Here is an 18,814-nt window from a genome sequence, read left to right as displayed (position 1 = left end):
GCCCTACCTCACCGAGGTGTTTGTGAAACTAAATACCCTGAAGCCTGGAAGGTGCTCAGATACTACAATGATGGAGGCTGTATAAGTATCACAGATAAAGACAGTGTGTAGCATTGGACCAAGGCTAGATTGCTTGGGGATCCTCCTAGATTAGAAGCATTTGAAAATAATTTTTTTTCTTCTTCAGATTTTCTCTCTCTTGTTCGGTCCTGACCCTGCACTGACTCAACATGTGGAACGTTCTGCTCTGAGGAGTTCCGCTGAAGTCGTTCCAGGCTGAGCAGCCTTACTGTTGGACAGATTCATAAGCAAGTCCGTCCTTGCAGCATCAGGGCCTTGATATTTGAGTCTTTTCGGCAAGGAAGAGTGACTATGCTGCTGTCAAAGCCCAGACTAAAACGTCTTAAAAACTCACTAGGTCCCGTTGCAGTAGTTGAGGGTGTTGTGTAGCTACAGTGGGTACAAAATGTTCAGCCAGATGTGACTTTCAAGTTGATGCCTCTTTAAGACTCACCAAATTTGTCCATATAGGAGCCTGTTCTTTACCGTTGCTATATTCACCTGCAGTTGCTTGAGGAGCAGCGGTGGGGTTTGCAGCATCTGCTAAAGGTGTGTGGACTTTTCACCTACAACATTACAAAAAGGTCAATTTATTGGAAAAGTTTTGAGGAAAACCAGTTCTGCCCTCTGAACGGAGGCTGAAAGTCTTTCTGACTATTCTGTTGTCCATCCTTTTTTTTTTTTTTTTTTTTTTCCCCCCCCTCCCTGGGGACAGTGGAACCTTGAAATGTCAGGTGCATAGTGCTCACGTTGGAGGAAAGCCCCAGCCATGGTTGAGAAGTGGGCTAATGAAGCAAGATCTGTGAGCACACTGACTAGCATTTGCTAAGACTTTTCCTGATCCCCTGGCCTCGCAGTGCATTTGCGTGTGTGAGAATGAAATGCACCAACTCTTTAAAAAACAATCTTAACCAGGCTAAGGAATCAGGGGTGAGAACTCTTCTAGCTCAACTATGCAACTTGCACATTTTCATTTACAAAAATCTTAGTTTTTGTTGCCAAGATACAATATAACAGGGGTGGCCAAACTTACTGACCCTCCAAGCTGCCTACGACAGTCTTCAGAAGTCCCAGACCCGGGGCTCACCTGCCAGGCTCGGGGCTTCTGCTGAAGGCCTGAGCCCAGTATGAATGCCCCGCAGGCCTGAAGCCCCGAAACCCCCACCCTGCAGAGGCAATGTGTGGTCACGTGCCCACCCAGATTTTTGCCAGGGTTTGCTGGCCCTGCTCGGTCATGTGGTGCTGCCGGGTCCTTCCTGCATGGCAGCTGCTGGAGCTGGCAAGCTGGGAGTTGCAGCCCTGGGGAGAGGCCAGGCAGCAGCAAACAGCTGAGAGGTGCAGGGAGAACTGCTGCCTCTCCTCGTGGAGCTAAAGCCGCAGCCCCCTCCTTGCAGCTCCCAGCTGTTTGCTGCTGCCTGTTCATGCAGAGCTAACACCTGAGAGCTACAGGAAGGTTCCCTAGAGGGTGAAAGGGGGTGTGTGCCTGGGAGGGGATGACTCAAGCTGGGGGGGGCAAAACTTTAGATTGTAGGCCCCTGGCAACGGCAGGCACTAGTCGTCCTCTGGCAGATGCTCCTAGCCCCACCACCTGCTGCAAGGCAAAAGCCCCGAGTTCCTCCCCTTCCCAGGCTGATAGGTGGAGAATGATGTGAGGGAGGGGGGCTCCGTGAGCTGCACTTTAACTGTAAAGGAGCCACATGTGGCTCGGAGAGCTGCGGTTTGACCACTCCTGCAATATAACCTAAGGTACATAAGAATAAGAACAGCCATACGGGGTCAGACCAAAGGTCCATCTAACCCAGTGTCCTGTCTTCCAACAGTGGCCTGTGCCTGGTGCCCCAGAGGGAATGAACAGAACAGGGAATCATCAAGTGATCCATCCCCTGGTGCCCATTCCCAGCTTCTGGCAAACAGAGGCTAGGGACACCATCCCTGCCAGAACTAAGCACAGTAACACTAAAACAGATACACGGGGGTTACCATCTGCTCCTCTGCTCTAATGTGGTACATTTCCCTGTGCAGCCCAACATGACTTTAGCCTTTGTAGTTGCTGTATAACAGTGTTTAGCTATATCTCTGCCCACTCTCAGCATCAGTGCTCCTCATTTTCTTCCTCCCAGGGTGTACCTGTGTTTCAGATTATTTCCCCCAAATGTATGAGCTGCATTTTTTCTATGATAAATCTCATTTGGTTATTTCCTGCCCATGTTCCTAACCTCCAAAAGGGCACAGAGAAATTCTCTGTCCTTTGTGGTATCTACACATTTAGCATGCTTTCCACTAAAGTTGGTAAAAGGTTCAGAAGGAATCGTTTGTACAATGTGCCTGTCTAATCTGTGTAACACTTTATTTTGCACAAGATGACAAATTACTCCACATTAATGGTGCTGCGAGACTACTGGAAAAAGTGAGCTTCTTGTGAAATAAAGAAAAATGCTAACAGAAAATAACACAAAGAGGTGGTGGTATTGCTCCCCTAAAGTCACGTGCTCTCATGGATGAAGCCCAGGGTTAGGACGCAGGAGCTCAGTTCCTACCCCTGCTGCTGCCTGGCCTTAGTCTGCACATACAGCACTTCACAGACCTTAATCGGGCCCATTTTACAGATGGGGAAATTGTGGTGCAGAGGTGAGGTGACCTGCCCATGGTCACAGCATGTCAGTGTCAGAACCAGGGTTTGAAGCCAAGTTTCATATTTAGGTCCTAGCCTGGTCCACTGGAGCAGAGCATCACCTCGGAGGTGGTACCCCGTCTGTGCAACAGGAGCCCCCTCTATTACCCTGAAGTTTCCACCATGCTCCGTGTCTGTCAGCTTCTCCAAGGCAAGGTACAGCCTCTGAACTCCTCCCCCAAGCCCCTCCCCAGTCCACAAGCAAGGCCCCCTCCACTCTTGCCATGCTGCTTACAGAGGAGCAGGTTACCTAGGGTTGTTCCCTTTCCCCACCCTGTCTGTGAGGCCGTCTGCTTAAAATGAGTTCCTAGGAGCCAGAATGAACTCTTCTCCTAGCATGTCATGAGTGCTACTGGAACCAAAGGGCAGTCACAACACTACCGGGGTTAGTGTGGCTACAGCCCCCCTCCCAGAAGGTCGGTGGTATCCTGTCCTTTTTACAGACCCCACGGGTGAATGATTTGCCCTGTGCTGTGGCCAAACAAAGTCCTCTATCCCACTACTCATGCTGCTAGAGACCCCACACACACTATCCAGATGGATTTTGGGGTGGAATGGAGGCCCAGGCTGCCCTCCCTTTGGGAAAGGTTTTCCACCTGCAGAAAGGAACCGCAGCAGCCAGCTACGCTACAAGGGTCCAAGCCCAGGAGGAAGCAACAGGCATGGAAGGTGACTCATTACACATAAAATTAATTTATTTTCCCTCTGTTCATCGGCTGTGGCTCGGCCACTGGAGCAGACTGTATCCCGACAGCCCACTCTCACCAGTGCTGCCTGAGCAGACGCCTCCCAGCTCCATTCCCATGTGCAGCAGCAGCCCAGATCTGCCTGGAGTGGGAGGAGTGGGGGCGGGGAGGGTCAGTCAGGTGCCAGCGGCAGAGGCCACGCTGCTGGCGTCCTGTGGGCCACATGGAGCCGCAGCGGTGGTTGGGCTACAGCTCAATGCAGCGTGCTGTTGCTCTGCTCCTCGAAGGCCATCTTGCCCAGCAGTTGGCTTTCCAGCTCCACATTGCTCACTGGCAGCTGGAAGAAGTTCATCTCGGCTGCCAAAGCAGCCATGGCAGAGGGGTCCTGGCCAAACTGGGCCCGAAGCATCATGTCCATTTTCTCCAGGCGCCGCTTGAGCCTCTTGGCCTCGCGCTCCCGGATGAGCCGAGCCTGCCGCTTCTCCGGGGTCTCATTAGCACGTTTCAGTCTCATGGCCTCCCGGTCCCTCTGCAGCCGCCTCGCCCGCTGTTCATCTGTCTCTTGCATGCGCTGCAGGCGTTTAGCCTCTCGGTCCCGCATGCGCCTCACCTCCCGCTCCTCTGGCGTCTCGTTGTCCCGCCGGCTCTTCTTGGCCGTGCGCTCCCGCTCCAGGCGCTGAAGCCGCACTTCCAGTGGCTCGTTCTGCCGGCGAAGCGCCCACTTGCGCACGCCAGGAGCCTGTGCCTCCAGCAGCTTCCGATAGGCAGCACAGTTGTTGCACACTAGGAGGATGCCCGCAGGATACACAGGGGGGTTAAAGGCAACGTCCTTCTCCTCAGCACCGGAAGGGCCCTCGCTGTGCGGGGTGGGCAAGGAATCTGCTATCACTTCTGGCAGTTTCTCACTGGAAAGCAGAAAGAACAGAATCAAGGATCTCCTGCTGACACAGTGTGCCCTGCAGGGAGCCCCCCGCACAGGGGAGAGGCAATGGCCCAACCACTAACAGCCCACGATGGAGGTGTGCATCAAGGGCTTTGGTGATGTTAACATACCTGGACACATTTGCCAGGAGCCCCCACGTAAAGGGTGTGGGGACAATGTCAGCAATGAATTAAGGCTGGGGAGACTGAATTCAGGAATTACCCAGTTAGCCGCTCAGATGCTCCAGCCCTGGCACCTTTGGATTTCATGCTTCAGTTGTAATTCTGCTACTGAACAGCTCATCCACCAGAGCCAGGGTTACCTGAGTCCAGAGCCTCAGAGCCAGCTGCCCTGCCCGGAGACTCAGTGCCCACGACGATTCCTCCAGGAAGGACAAAGGGCAGGGGAACAGCATGGGACTGAGCTTGGCTCTAGTGCTCCACCAGACACTGGAATTTCTAGAGTAAAGGAAACAACACTGCTTTCCTGTAGGGCTCTGCGTGGCTTGGTCTAGGACTTAGGGAGCCAGTTCTAGACAGCATGGTCAGGGAGTTCTAGCCCTGAGCACAGACTCTGGATCTGCCTGTGGCGAGGGACAGCTGGAAGTAGGCTCCCTTGGGGAATAGTTCCAGCTCTCCCTCAAGTGCAGGGTAGCAGCAGTTAATGTTTTACTCCAGTCTCCAAAGGCTGAGGTGATCAATCCGGTGGCTTCACCTGAAGCAGCCCTGCTAATTGTGACTCTCGGGGCCTGACATGTCTGCATGCAACCCCAACCGAAGCGGGAGGAAAGTCTCACCTGTTGAATGTGGCATGGCTGGTGAAGTGCGCCCCACACACTGCACAGTTTGACAGTTGGTCCTCTGAGTGGATCAGGAGGTGTCGCCCCAGGGACCCTGGGGAGCTGAGGGCTCTGCCACACACCGGACACATGTAGCTCTTGGCGCTGACCACAGCTGCAGTGTGCTGCAAAACAAGCCCTAGGTTTTCAGTGACCAAACTGCCCAGAAAGCCTGCTCTGCCTGTTAAATGCTCGGTGGGTATGGAGAAATCTTTCAGCTCCTCCCCGTGGTTTGGTACTTGGCTTGCCTCTGTTGCTACCACCAGAACCTTTGTCTGTAGGTTCCCGGGCAAAGCCCAAGTCCTTGAGAATGAACTGCAGTGGTAGGCATGTTGGTTATGGGAGGTGAAGCTTGTTTACGGCTGCATGTCAGTGCATGAGGAGGCAGTTAGGGCTCAGGCCCTTGGAGCGGAAGGGCCTGGACAAGTCTACTTGCAGTATTCACTGCTGCAGCTGAGGGAGCGCTTCCTCTGTATAAAGCGTGATCGAGCTCACTTAGGGAAGGTGCCTGCAAACATGTGCATGCAAAACCAGCCTCACGTAAACGGCAACTGGGAACTGAGACTGGGTTAGAATGAAAGGCCTACAGAAGGGGTGACTTTTTTCTGTCATACCAAAGGGGCTGCCCTTGGCTGCTGGTTTGGGGCAGGAAAGTGTTTCATTACTAGTTGTACAAACACTAACCTGGTGGGGGGCCCCAGCAAGGGCTGGCCTGGTGCAGAGCTGCAGCTCTCTGTGAAAGAGCAGCTGTTTCGATAGGTGGGACCCATGACAGGACTGGCTAGGCCAGCAGGATGGGTCTTGCCCCAATGCACACTGCAAAGCAGTTTCTGTGCCTAGTTTGAAAACAGCTGGAGATTCCCAACCGGGGCTGAAATTAGCTGAGGTCAGCCCCTAGAGTTGTGAGACGGGGCGCGGCAGAGAGGCCACGTTCCAGAGCGCTTGGCTGATTCCACTATTCTGGTTTGCAGCGTCTACAGTCACCTTCAATTACTTTCCAGCTGGAAATGTGTCTTTGCTACTGACAAAATCAGAATCAGGATAACCCTGCAGTCCCTCCTCCAGTGTCAAGTCTGAACGCGGGGCCAGCAAAGGGCTCCTCCAGGTCCTTCTATCACTTCAGTTCCTTTCACCCCGAGAGAGGGCTGAGGCCTGGTTATCTAAGTTCATAAGGAAAACGTCTCCTACCTGGTACACGTGAGCAATGAGCTGCTCTCTGCTCCCACATTCCAGCTGGCAGAGTGGGCACTGCGACAGTCCCAGCATGGGGGCTGTGTTCAAATCCTCAGTCACCTAAGAACAAGGAGAAGCCAATTCAGTAAGAGTCAGGAAAAGAGATTTCCTTCTCGCAGCCCACCCCACTCTCACGTGCACTGCAGCAGGACACTCCATAAACCCTTCTGCCTCACATCACCTCACTGCCTGCACAGCTCGGACAATATGCCCGATCTCGCTGCGTTCTGACCCGGGTCCTTGGCAGGGGGGACTATTCCCAGCTCCTCTGTGCAAACAGGAGGAAAAAGCCGACCCCACACAGAGCTTCTATAGCCCACAAGGCAGAAGAGTCAGAAGCGCCATGGAGTCCACAGGTTTCTTGTGGGCACTGCATAGGGTCGGCTTTTTCCTCCTGTTTGCATGGCGGAGGCACTGGAACAGTTCCCCCACTGCCAAGGACCCAGGTCAGCGAGGTGTGAGGTAGGCCATGTTCTCTGACCTGTGCCGGGCAGACAGGTGGTACAAGGCAGAAAAATTGGACATGGAAGACACTTGGGACTGGCTCACAAGGTGAGCGAGGTAATATCTTCACCCACCCTGTCCCTTTCATATTCTGGAACCTAGACGGCGATAACTGCACTGCGTGGCCTGGGCAGCAATCAACAGCAAGGGTGGAGGGAAGTGGATCAGAGAGACAGCAGAGGACTCCGTCCAGTGCCATGTCCTGGGAGTGGCTCACTTGAGCAGATGTAGCTCAGATTCCCTCTGCCCCCCCTTCTGTCCCCTACCCCAGAGCGGCTGCTCCTGGCAGTCCGAGAGCTCCCAGAACAGTAGCCTACATGCCTTGGCCCGTGTTTGGAGAAGGCAAGATACATAGCACCACTCCCCATAAAGAAAACTGAGCCAGACCTGAGTAGGTGCCCAAGCACCTCCATTCTGGGGAGCTGCCAGAACGTCCTGCAAGGGAGTGAACTGCTTGCCTCATTTTCTCCAATCCGTTGGTTTCCAGCTACAGGCTGCTCTGCATTTTCTAATTCCTTTTTCACTTTCACCATTGTGCCATCCTCCTCCGAAGTGTGCGAAGAGACTTCATCCTGCGTGGTCTCCTCTTCCTCACCCTCGCTGTCACCTGGAACACACAAACCAATCACTTGAGGCCCTACGCAGCAGCTTAAGGCCAGCCCCTAAAACAGTCAATAGCTACAGGACTCATCCAAGTGTACACACACTCTGCACCCTCCAACCATCCCCACAGTCAGTCTCCTCCATCCATTACCCGAAGGTGCTGAACTCACTGCTGCTGGAGTCCTGATCCTGCAGCTGGTGAATTGTTGGCCGCTGGTCTCCAAAGGCTCCAGGAAAGTCACTTTTCATCATGGCCTGGCGGGCTTGCTCCTCCAGCCCTGCGAAGACCTGCTCCCCTGGCAGCCACAAAGACAGAACAGTCAGAGGCTGCGTTTCCAGCGCACTCTTCAGCATGTTCTTCCAGGAGCTACATTCAGGCACCAAGCTGCTCAGACACACCTGCTCTTATCAGCCTCAAGCAAGAATCTGTTGAAAGCTCTGCACTGTCCTGCCCCAGGGCACCAACACCCTTGTGCCTGCTTAGCGTGGGGCTAATTGTTAGAAGCTGGTAGTGACAAACTCCTGCCCCCAGTCACCCCTCCCCACCAAAAACACACTGCGCCCTGCCCATCCTCTCCCTACATCCCCGGCCTGGCACACAGAGCCGACAGAAACCCTCTTCTAGCCCAAGGTATGCTCACGCCACAGCCAGATGGGCCCGACAGAGTGTGCTTTCACCACATGGCCACGCTGCCAGCAGGGGGACTGATGTAAATAATTGGTTTTTAATCTTGTTTTGTATTTGTAATTAATTTTTTTTTTAAAAAAAGGTTGATTCTCAGTGGTTGGTAACCATTAAAACGTTGATTTGCAGCTAAATGTAGCTGTTCCACTAGATTCGGCAGGTTTCTGCTAAGCAGCAGGATGTGCTCTCTTTACACATTTAAGCAATTTTACAGCTTAGTCAGATTCTTAATGGTTACATGTTTTATATTTTGTTAGCAAACGGCAAGTGCTACATTTCTTGGATGATCTGTTTTCCTGGTGAGCTGTGTCAAGCTGCATTTGGATGGAAATTGGAATGCAATTACAAATGCACAGACTCAGCATTGTGACGTTGTTCTAAAAGACGCCGTATGTCCAGGGGGATTATTTTGGGGAAGTGCTGTGGCCTGTGTTATGCTGGCAGTAAGACTACTTGAGCACCGGGTCCCCTCTGGCCTTGGAAACTAAGACTTGTATCTCATTAGCTAAACAGAACTACCTGAAATGTGCTAGATACACTGGGAACAATGAATTTCTCAAACCCTGTTTGGCATCTCCACTGGGTCTATGAAAGGCCGTATTAGCGGCAGTTACTGCAGTGATCTGACCGGGGCCCAGAGCCACAAAAGCACTTACGTGCCTAAGCCTCAGGGGGACCTGCCCAAGTGCCGGGTTTGGCTCCACTGTGATCCACAAAACTCCCATCAAACTCTGTAGGTGCCTAAACTCACTTGGCACCAAAGTCTCTGCCTTGGGGCATGTGCACTGCTGTCTCCCACTAGGCGTCTGGGTGCCTGTCTCACACCCAGCCCCAGGGCGTTCCATGAACCAGGGGAAGAGAAAGGACTTGCACAGGGCTCTGCTACCGCTCCAGATAGCGCTCTCACCGCTGAGCTATGGGTTATTCTGATACGGGGCTGACTTGGTCGCCACAGATACTCCAGCAAGAGCATGGGAATGAGAGAGCTAACAGACCCTGGGCCACTCCCCCTGCTCCGATCACTCTTTCAGTATTTCTCCCCCACCAGTCTCCACTTTGTGTGACACCATGAGGTGCCTACCTCATTCCCGCAAGAAACCCCTTCAGCACCAACGCTGCCTGGCTGCAGGGTTCTGTTCACGGCTCGCTAGCTGCAGCCTGGGCTGAGGCACCTTTCTCCAAAGAGGGATGGGGGCTTAGCACACACCCTTGCGCATCGCCCTTAGGCAGCCCCTTGCCTGGTGCGCTGGCTTCTGTGGCTCCCGTTCTTAGGCCTCTCTCGCCCCATGGATTGTATAGAGGCCCCGGCACCTAACTCAGCTCTACGGATCGCAGCCTTGGTCCTGTGCAGCGTGACGGAGTGTTGCAACCTCTCTGTCCCATTGTGAATCCCACTCATGGCGCTTCCCTGCCACGACACTAATGGTAGCCAGGCGCCTAAACACCTTGAGGATCTGGGCATCTGGCCTTCAAGATTTCAGAACCAGTAGCTCTCACCCACTCACACCTCATTTGTATTCATTGACTGGACGAGGAAAACAAACTTTCCTGCCAGTTCAACTCCTAGCTGGTGCTCAACTTTGAAGTCACTGAACTGAACTAGCTGAATAAACTGAAATGAAGAAAATATTCTCTCTGCACCTGTAGATGAGGCTGCTGCTGTCAAAAGCTAGTTTAGCATTAGACTCTGGTTCCCCATGCTTAGCCAGCAACTGCTACCAATTCAGTGATAACTTTCCTTAACATTTCGGCAGCAAACAGATACGGCTTGAATGCTTTTTATTTAATTTAAACTATCTGAGTAGGTTATTGTAAGTTTAGGCCTCAATATACGTTATCATAATTCAAATAGGTTTATTTTTTAAAAGAAAATCTCTATTTAAATGCAAAATCTAACAAAAATAATATTTTTTTAAATGAAGGATTGATTTTTATCCACCCTGATTATCTGACAAAAAACATGCAAAAATGGAGTTAAGGTTGAGATTGCATATCAGTAATTTAGGGTAAAAGATGTCACAATAATGTTGTAATTAGCCCCAAATCAGGCACTATAAGCTCAGACGTTCAGAGTTAGGGTTACATTTAAAAGAACACCAACCATGATACGGTCTGGAAATGCACTGGTAGGGTCCCAACACAACTTTAACTTTGCCCTGCAGTGACCCTATGCAATGATCAGATCATTCTCAGAAGTGCCTTTTAATGCTTGAGATCACACATTAGATTAAATCAGTGGCTCTCAACCTTTCCAGATGACTGTACCCCTTTCAGGAGTCTGATTTGTCTTGCGTACCCCCAAGTTTCACCCACTTAAAAACTACTTGCTTACAAAATCAGACATAAAAATACAAAAGTGTCACAGCTCACTGTTACTGAAAAATTGCTGACTTTCTCATTTTTACCATATAATGATAAAATAAATAAATCAGAATATAAATATTGTACTTACAGTTCAGTGTATAGCATACAGAGCAGTATAAACAAGTCATTGTCTGTATGAAAGTTTAGTTTGTACTGATTTCGCTAGTGCTTTTTATGTTTCCTGTTGTAAAACTAGGCAAATATCTAGATGAGCTGATGTACTCCCTGGAAAACCTCTGTGTACTCCCAGGGGTACACATACCCCTGGTTGAGAACCAGTGGATTAAATAGATTGATTGTTAAAGACACATGATATTTTCTCGTTTATCCCCCTTCATGGTGTCACTAGGGGGCAGAGTTAAGGTTATTTGGGTGCCTTACCTGTGCATTTCCAGAACTTAACATGTTTAGCTGTCTCTTAAATTTAACCCAAAGTCTGAATTTCCTGGGTTTATAATGCCTGATTTTAGGGTAATTACAACATCCCTGTATATGTATTTTACCCTAAATTACTGTCATGCACCGTAACATGAGACCTTAACTCCATTTTAATCTAGCTTTTGTCTGTGAATTTCTTTGTTAAATTATTAAAAAGTTCCAAACCCAACAAAAATGCTTCCATGGGCTATTTCTAATGATTTGAAGTTGTTGCTGTTTTTCTAACTAACCTGTCAGGCCAGATTTACGGGTGTGCTCTGGCTGCTTTACATCACTATAGAGCAGTACAAAGCAGCTGGGGCACAGTGGCTGGTTAAGCTGCGCTTACAGCTTCTTTGCATTGTCAGAGCAGCACAAAGCAGCTGGAGCGCATACCCTAGTGTTCCCCCCCCATCCTGTTTGCTACATTCTCCTATCCACACATGCCAAATTCATCTTCCCTGCAGTTCACCACATGCCCCCCGCCCAAACTCCTGTGTTTTCCTGTCCTCATCAGTTCTCCCTCCTAGCCTCTCAGCTGAGTAGATTTGATGTAACAGGTAGCTTTTGAAAATAAATATTTAGCACTGTCATTCTTTGTGTTATTCTTCATACCTGAAAAATTATCCTGCTAAGAAACTCATACACAGCTCCCCTTTTCAAAATGGCCTGTTCTCAACAGGACTGAGGACACTGGCTGCCCGCAGCAAATATGGTCACTGCCATCCTTTGTTCCCAATGGAAGTGAAGCCAAGCTGCCCTCCAGGAAAATGGTGACTCCCCATACTATCAGGAAGCAAAAATGCTAGGCAGCGGTAGGCATTTGTGCTAAGGACAGCCTCAGTGAGAACAATGGGAGATACTGGCCATTTTGAGAAGTGTATCTTAATTGAGGGCATGTCATGGCCTTAGTCCTACTGAGAATAGGAGATGGCAGCCATGCTGACATAGGGCAGTTCTTTGATTCATCAGCCTCTCTGTACAGAGAACATTAATCCCACACAAACTACTCATTGCCCCAGACCATGCTTCACCTCTCTGCCAATCTTGTGCAGATTTCGAGCTGAGATTGTTTGGGATGAACAAAAACCTGACACGAGGTGTTACATTTTTCAAGGGACTAATTTTTAAATCCATTTTAACCCAAACTAATTGTTGGCTTTATTTGTAAATACTCAGGAAATTCAGTAACAAACTCAGAGTAAATGCTGTAATTTTGGAGAAGATGCACTGTACATAAAGAAATTTAAGTGCAAAACTCGCTTTAAATCTGAAGCTATGGCTGGTGTCCCCATAGTTAAAAAACTTCATTGGGATAGCCACCATCATAAGTATCAATGACAGAGCATGTCCATATTAGGCAGCTGTTTCACTTACAGTTTTGTCCCACGTCCACACTTGCCCTGCCTTCTCACTACCTGTCCCACAGTCCCTGGCATGCTTGATGAAGCCGTGAGTTGTGAGAGTTCAAAAAGCCTTCAGCAATTCCAGGGGAATTATGGGAAAGGAGGTCAAATTCCCATAATCCCCTGGTAAATTCCCAAAAGCCTCTGGTTGCCAGCATAATTTCCTAATTCTTTTGTCAGAAATGGAGCCGAGGCTGCACGCTCAACAAGGAAGGTTTCTCCTGGAGTTTTTGGAAAGCAATTATTAGGTGTGTGAGGCAAGGTAGCAAAGGATAGTGTGGTGGGGCCTGTGTCTGAAAGCAGCAGTTCCCAGTCACGTACACCCTCACCCAGTGGATGATTCCAAATAGTGCTGGAGAATGATTTCGATTGGGTGGAGTGCTGCTTCTGTCCTTTTGAGTCCCAATCTCAACCTCAGACTGGCAGGACCAAGGTACGAGAGACCTGAGGCAAGCAGCAAAGAACGCAGAATTTCAGCACTTGTGGGGAGCTGGTTCCAACAGATTATGACCATAAAATCCTCATTCTCCTATGGTAAATTGCTCTCCTGGATTATTACTAGTGAGCAGGGAACCATGCTAGACTCATATGTCTGTGGGGGGCAGCAAGGGTATGAGAGCAAGGTGGAGAATGTACCAGAGATCACTAAAGGAGTCAAATCATTAGGGTTCCTATTCCTATAATCAGGCACTATTGGTGGGACATGTCCCTCCCAGCCTAGCCCATGGGGATGTGGGCCTTACCGTGGGGTCCTGAACACATATGTAATGTGACTGGACCAAGTGTGTGACATCAGGATTCTCCTAAGCACGGGGCTTTGCAGGAGTGTGCAGAGAGGGACTCTTCCTCTGAATAATATCAACCTCAGTCTCCATGAGTGATGTCGTGCTAACAGCTGCCTGCTGCCTTTCTGCAGATCACATGTGAAACCAAGGTGGTTACTTGCAGGAGCAGTGGAGGAAGGAGGCAGCACCACTCCCAGCTGGACTAGACAGACAGTCATGGCAGTGCTGCAGACTCTCAGCATTCTGCCCATATCACACAGTCCAGGAGCACATGCATCTTAAGTGCCTGTGTGGAACTGGGGAGAGGGAATTCAATGTTACACTACTTTTTTAGACCCCTCATTAAGCTCCGACCCTATTACACTGACCTAGCCTCTCAGGGGACTGATGGAGAAGTGCACTGTTGGGGTACAGACAGGCCAGACGCACCAGTCCAGGGACTTGTGATGTGGTGGTGGTGGGATTTTCCTCTCGTTGTTTGTGTGCATTCATATAGCTCCTGCGTTGGTGGTGTTGTGGCTTGTAGGGATAAAGGACAGTGTGCTGGGTACTGAAATCACAGATGCTTTTCCACAACTTTATTAAATACAAACAAGGCTGCAGGTCTGCTGCAATACTAAAACAAGTCACCAGAGTTACACCACAACCGGCTAGAGCGAGCATGCTGAGGTTCCTGATAGTGCCTTGCTTTTGGGCTCCAGTTCTCCTTTCCAGAGTCTTGTAAAAGAGTGGGGTGCCTGAGAATGGCTGTGGTGGTACAGGGCCCCAGTGGTGTTGGGCACGAGGGGAAGGCATGGCTGCCAAGACCAGATGGTGCCAACTTGGCAAGCAGTTTTTCCTGAGCCCTGCCCCTCTGGGCCCTGCCTCCTCCATTCACATCTCTCGCGCTCTGGCAAAAGCCTTACGTAAGTCCCCTGTCCTGCTCAGCCTACACGAGTTCTGAGAGGAGCCTCTTTAAATACTTGTACAAGTTCAAGGAGGGGCCAGAGTCCCTGTTCACACAGGTCTTCTCCGCACTTCCTTTTCCAGGACCTGAAACTTGCTCAGCGGGGAGCTAATGCACCTGCCCATCCCTGTTCGGGCATGTCCATATGGCTGTAAAGGCACTGAAATGAAAAAAAAGAAAGGGAAGTTAATAACCACAGCAATAGCCCATCTAGCTCTCCTAGTATCAAGGGATTTGGTACAAGTGACCATTTATGTTCAGTTTGGAACTGAAAGCGAGGCGCTTTCTTCCTCCACCCAGAGCTGTTAAAGATATAGCAGAATTCTCACCCCACTTATAAGAATATGGGTGGGTGGGGAGGGAGGATTAACATGCTAATGAGATGAAGGGAATGGGGCCAGGAGGTGGTCACTGGAATCCAGCTAGCAAACATTACTTATTGCAGAACATCAAAAACATCATTTTGCAAAGGGTCCTGGGCACAAAAAGAAAAGCAACATCTGAGCAGGAGGAAACGCTTGAGCTCTGTAGCAGAACTGTTGGCGTGGAGGAGAAGGGTGACTTGTCTGAATGGAGGGAGGGTGAGCTTCGGGGACAGCTATGTCTACCACAACACTTGACTGCAGGGTTGGATGACGGCTGGGAAAGGTTTTCAGATATTAATCCTGAAAACTGGGAGAAAATAAAGGCTAAACTGAACTACCCCGGTATCTCCACTGGATTAAAAGAATTGCACTGCGTATCTCAAATCAGCAGGGAACAGGCTGTGTACTTATATATCATGGCCTGTATTATTTTTGCATCACTTTGCAAGGTAGGATTGTTTTTCATGCATTAAATGGCAGAACAGAATGATATAAGAAACGTGTATTAATCAGTTGCCATAGTCCTGCAGGAGGGGCAGCAATACAATGAAATGTAAATGCAACGACCATAGTACTTGATATTTGCCTACAGTAACTCCTCACGTAACGCTGTAGTTATGTTCCTGAAAAATGTAGCCAGCGGCTGGAGAGAAGAGGCACTTTCCCCTTCAAAGCCGGCTGGAGAGAAGCGACGCTTTCAAGGGGAAAGCGCCGCTTCTCTCCGGCCGCTGGCTGTGCGGCTGCCCCTGCTCCTCCTGAGTCCTCCGGCCCGTGCTCGCAGGGCCGCATTCCGAAAGGGGCTTTAGAGCTGCAGGCCAGGGCCCCCTTAGCCAGGGCCCTGCAGCCCCTAAAGCCCCTGCATTCCGGGTGGTCCTGTCTGCCGAGAGGGGGAGGGAGGGCAGCTTCCCCGCTTGCTCCCTCCCTCCCAGAAAGTCCTAAGCGCCACCAAACAGCTGTTTGGTGGCGGGGGAAGTGCTGGGAGGGAGGGAGGAGGCGGAGAAGAGGAACTTGTGCAACGCTCCCTTGTAAAGTCAGCCAAACGACGTTATAAGGGAGCATTGCACAACTTTACACGAGTATGTTCCCTAATGGAGCAGCGATGTAACTTCGAAACAACGTTAAGCAGGAGGACGTTAAGTGAGGAGTTACTGTACTTGAAACAACAACAACATTCTCACTTTTATTGTGGTTTCTGTGCTCTTCTGAAGTTTTTCCCCTGCTATTCTACCCATTTGAGTGCAGCCACGCAACTGAGTATTTCTGTGCTAACTGGGAAGAGCAGACCATGTAGCTAACCCTGGTCTTTCAATGAGGGGGTGCCACAGTTGGGGAATAATGGTGGACTGAACTGGGCAGGCAAGGGAGGGACTTGCAGCTGCCAAACATCCCAGTGTGGCTGAATGAGGAGAGAACAGGGACTAGTGGAGCGGGGAAGTGGTGAACACTTCTTCCCTCTTGTGAGCCTGTATCTGCCCATTTACAATCATCAATGGCGGCGTTCAGAACATTACAGAAAACTCTTCTCCAGCCCCCAACCCGCAAAATCAGACCCCGGTGGTAGATAGTACAATAAAAAGCTGCATACCTGTGGCCCAATTCCTCCTCCTCCCAAACTATCTCCGTCCCCAGGAAGAGATCCCTGTAATACGCCTGTCGTCTCCCATTCTGACTCCTCATACTGACAGTTCACCCAGTTCTTGGAGCTGATGCTCCTTGTCCGTCACAAGTGCTCTGCATGGCACTCCTGGGCTCTCTGCAGGCTGGGTGGATGGGTGAGTCCCAACAGTTCGGTGCCGCTCATTATAAAAGGGGTCAGTTTTCCATCCTGAGCTGGAGAGACTGTTATTGTCCTGGGTCATGTTGCATAGGCCTTTCAGTCCCTTTTTCTTCTTGTGGCACCACTTGCTTCTCCCGGTGATGCCTACGTCAAACAGCTGCTCAGATACCTGGTCATACATTAACGTGTTGTGTGTGAAGAAGTTCAATTGGTATCAGAGCACCTATCCCTAGATGGATACCGGAGCCTGTATGTTAGCTTCACACCAGCTGGCAGCATGTTCATATGATGGTCTCCTCTGAGACATGGTGATAGAATCAGATATTGCAGAAATAGAAGATCTTGTTCACTGTGAAAATAGTGCACAACTGAACTCCAGTGTGTGCGGTGCTATACGTACAAATTACTAGCTTCCGAATAACTTCACCCCGTGCAGTGGAGTGCAGCAAACAGACCAGACAGGCCAGCTAGGCACTGTGGGACAGGAGGGGGAAGGCTATTTGTACTGTGAGAGCTGTTATGTCACTCACCTCATCCACTGATCTCCCTTGACATATGCTCAAAGCAAATCTAACCCAAATGATAGCTGTAATGCCTGTGCACTGTGTGTGTGGATGCGAGGTGTGTTACAGGCATGCTAGGAGAGACCACACAGTGGTTAGTGCCCCAAATGTCTCTTGTGAAAACAAGGCCCAAGAGTTAATGCACCAGGCAGCAAGTCACAGCTATACTGTGCCCAGTCTCAAACCAAACACAGAGGAATAGGAATCAGAGAGTACAAATTGCAGGGCAGCTGCCAAAAGTCACCACTAGCACCTCTGGCAATGCCACCATGGAGGCCTTCTCCTCCTCCCATGCCTCTCTTGGGCTTTTGGGGTTTTCCAAATCCCAATCTCAGGGTCCCTGTGACAATCTCCCCAAACACACCCACTGGCTGTGCAGAGTGCAGCATGTGTAGATTTCTATTGCCTCATTCATACATAAGGACAGCAGAGAGAAACACACAAATGCACGCAAGGTGGTAGCATCAGCCAAGAGGGGCGTTTGGTAGGACTGTTCTAACTGCAGCATTCTGCTCTCAGTCTTGCCCTCCTACCAGTCACTCCATTCTTAGCAAGGACTCCAGCCTCTCATCCCCCGCTTCACAGTTCTCATAGGAGATACACAAGTCGATGAGCTCAGTCGAGGCCCCGGGGGTGCGTGTAACCCCAACTATCCTTCTTGGGTGGGTGACCGCACATCTCCACTCCCCGCACTCTGATGCAGCCATGCAGAAACAAGCTGGAGCTGTGCAGTGCCCCCTTTGTCACTGAAAGTTTGTGTGCCTGTCTCCTAGCTCCCGTGACGGCTCACTACGTGTCTGCCTACAGTCAGTGCTGACGCACACAGTGACTGCAACTCCTGCAACAGTAACCAAATGCTGGGTGCTTGACATTGCTTGAGAAACACAGGGTCACCTCTCAGCTCACTGCAGGGAGGGAAACTGAGGCACAACGTGACTAAAGCCTTGCCTTCACATACTGCAGTGGTGCCATTGTAGCGCTTTAGTGAAGATTCTCCTATGCTTACAGGAGAGCTCCTCCCCTTGTGTTGTTAATCCATCTCCCTGAGAGATGGTAGCTATGTGGATGGGAGAAGCTCTCCCACTACCTAGTGTTACACAGGAGGTTAGGTCGGTAGAACTACATCACCCGGGAGTGTGTGGATTTTTCACACCTCTGAGCGACATAGTTATACCGATATAGGTCAGTAGTGCAGACCTGGCCCAGGTGACTTGTCCAAGGTCACCCAGTGAGTCTGTGGCAGAGCAAGGATCAGACCCAGGAGGTCCTGGCACCCAGCCATGTTCTCAGAGCACACAGCCCAAAATTTCCTTCACTGCCCAAAACGCCAGCCGAGCCCAAAAGCCAAACACCACATTTCCTAGGGCACTTTCATCTGTGAAATGAGATGACTAAGTGCGGCTGGCATCCCCTGCACAAACACATCTACTCAGGTGTGCTGCGTGTCCATGCCTAGCCTTGCCACGCATGCCAGAGCGCGGCCAGTGCCGTAACTTCCCACGCTCATAGAGCACAACTACACCACTCTGACCATTCCAACTCTACATCCCCCAATCTGTTCCCCCCCCCCCGCCCAACTCCAGGGAAATGCGACCAGGCAAGAGTGCCGCCATAGCATGGGGCACAATACTCACAATGCACTTTATTAGGAGTGGTCTGTTTCCGACGGGACATGATTCCCTGGCCCAGGAGCAGAGGGGTCCTTCCCTCGGCAGAGGGCTCACCTACGGAGAAGAAGAACCATCACACAAACCCACTGAATCCCTCGAAGTCCCCGGCCAAACTCACTCAGGTGGCTGGCTCTGCCCCCCGGCCTTCCAAGCTAACCCCAGAGTAAGGATCACCCCGCTGTGCACGCAGGGCTCATCCTGCAATCCCTCCGGGCACCGGCTAAGTAACTGACTGCAGGCAAACTCACCCAGCCCAGCAAGGCCCCTGCTCACCAGGACAAGCAGCAACACACAGGGAACCAGCCCATCACCCCCCCAG

At 50.7% G+C, this 18,814-nt stretch overlaps 1 protein-coding gene across 2 annotated transcripts; it reads right to left on the bottom strand.

Moving 5' to 3' along the window:
- Positions 1 to 3,439: 3,439 nt before the first annotated feature.
- On the bottom strand, positions 3,440 to 18,643 carry LOC113405025 (zinc finger protein 821). 2 transcript variants are annotated; one of them, XM_026663204.1, is made up of 6 exons: positions 18,460 to 18,643; positions 7,688 to 7,813; positions 7,373 to 7,521; positions 6,366 to 6,470; positions 5,136 to 5,302; positions 3,440 to 4,322 (listed from the first exon to the last, which is right to left on the bottom strand). In XM_026663204.1, exons 1-6 carry the CDS (start codon positions 18,497 to 18,499, stop codon positions 3,671 to 3,673), a joined length of 1,239 nt encoding a protein of 412 aa, XP_026518989.1. In that variant the 5' UTR covers positions 18,500 to 18,643; the 3' UTR covers positions 3,440 to 3,670. The 2 variants fall into 2 exon arrangements, with proteins under 2 accessions (XP_026518989.1, XP_026518988.1); XM_026663203.1 differs by lacking the exon at positions 18,460 to 18,643 and having other exon boundaries at positions 7,688 to 8,020.
- Between the last annotated feature and the right edge of the window lie 171 nt (positions 18,644 to 18,814).

Source organism: Terrapene carolina, unplaced genomic scaffold (genome assembly GCF_002925995.2).
Source record: "Terrapene carolina triunguis isolate 2854851 unplaced genomic scaffold, T_m_triunguis-2.0 Scaffold32862, whole genome shotgun sequence".
NCBI lineage: Eukaryota > Metazoa > Chordata > Testudines > Emydidae > Terrapene > Terrapene triunguis.
The sequence above is the reverse complement of the archived record's forward strand: the minus strand, read 5'-3'. Positions and strand labels throughout refer to the sequence as shown.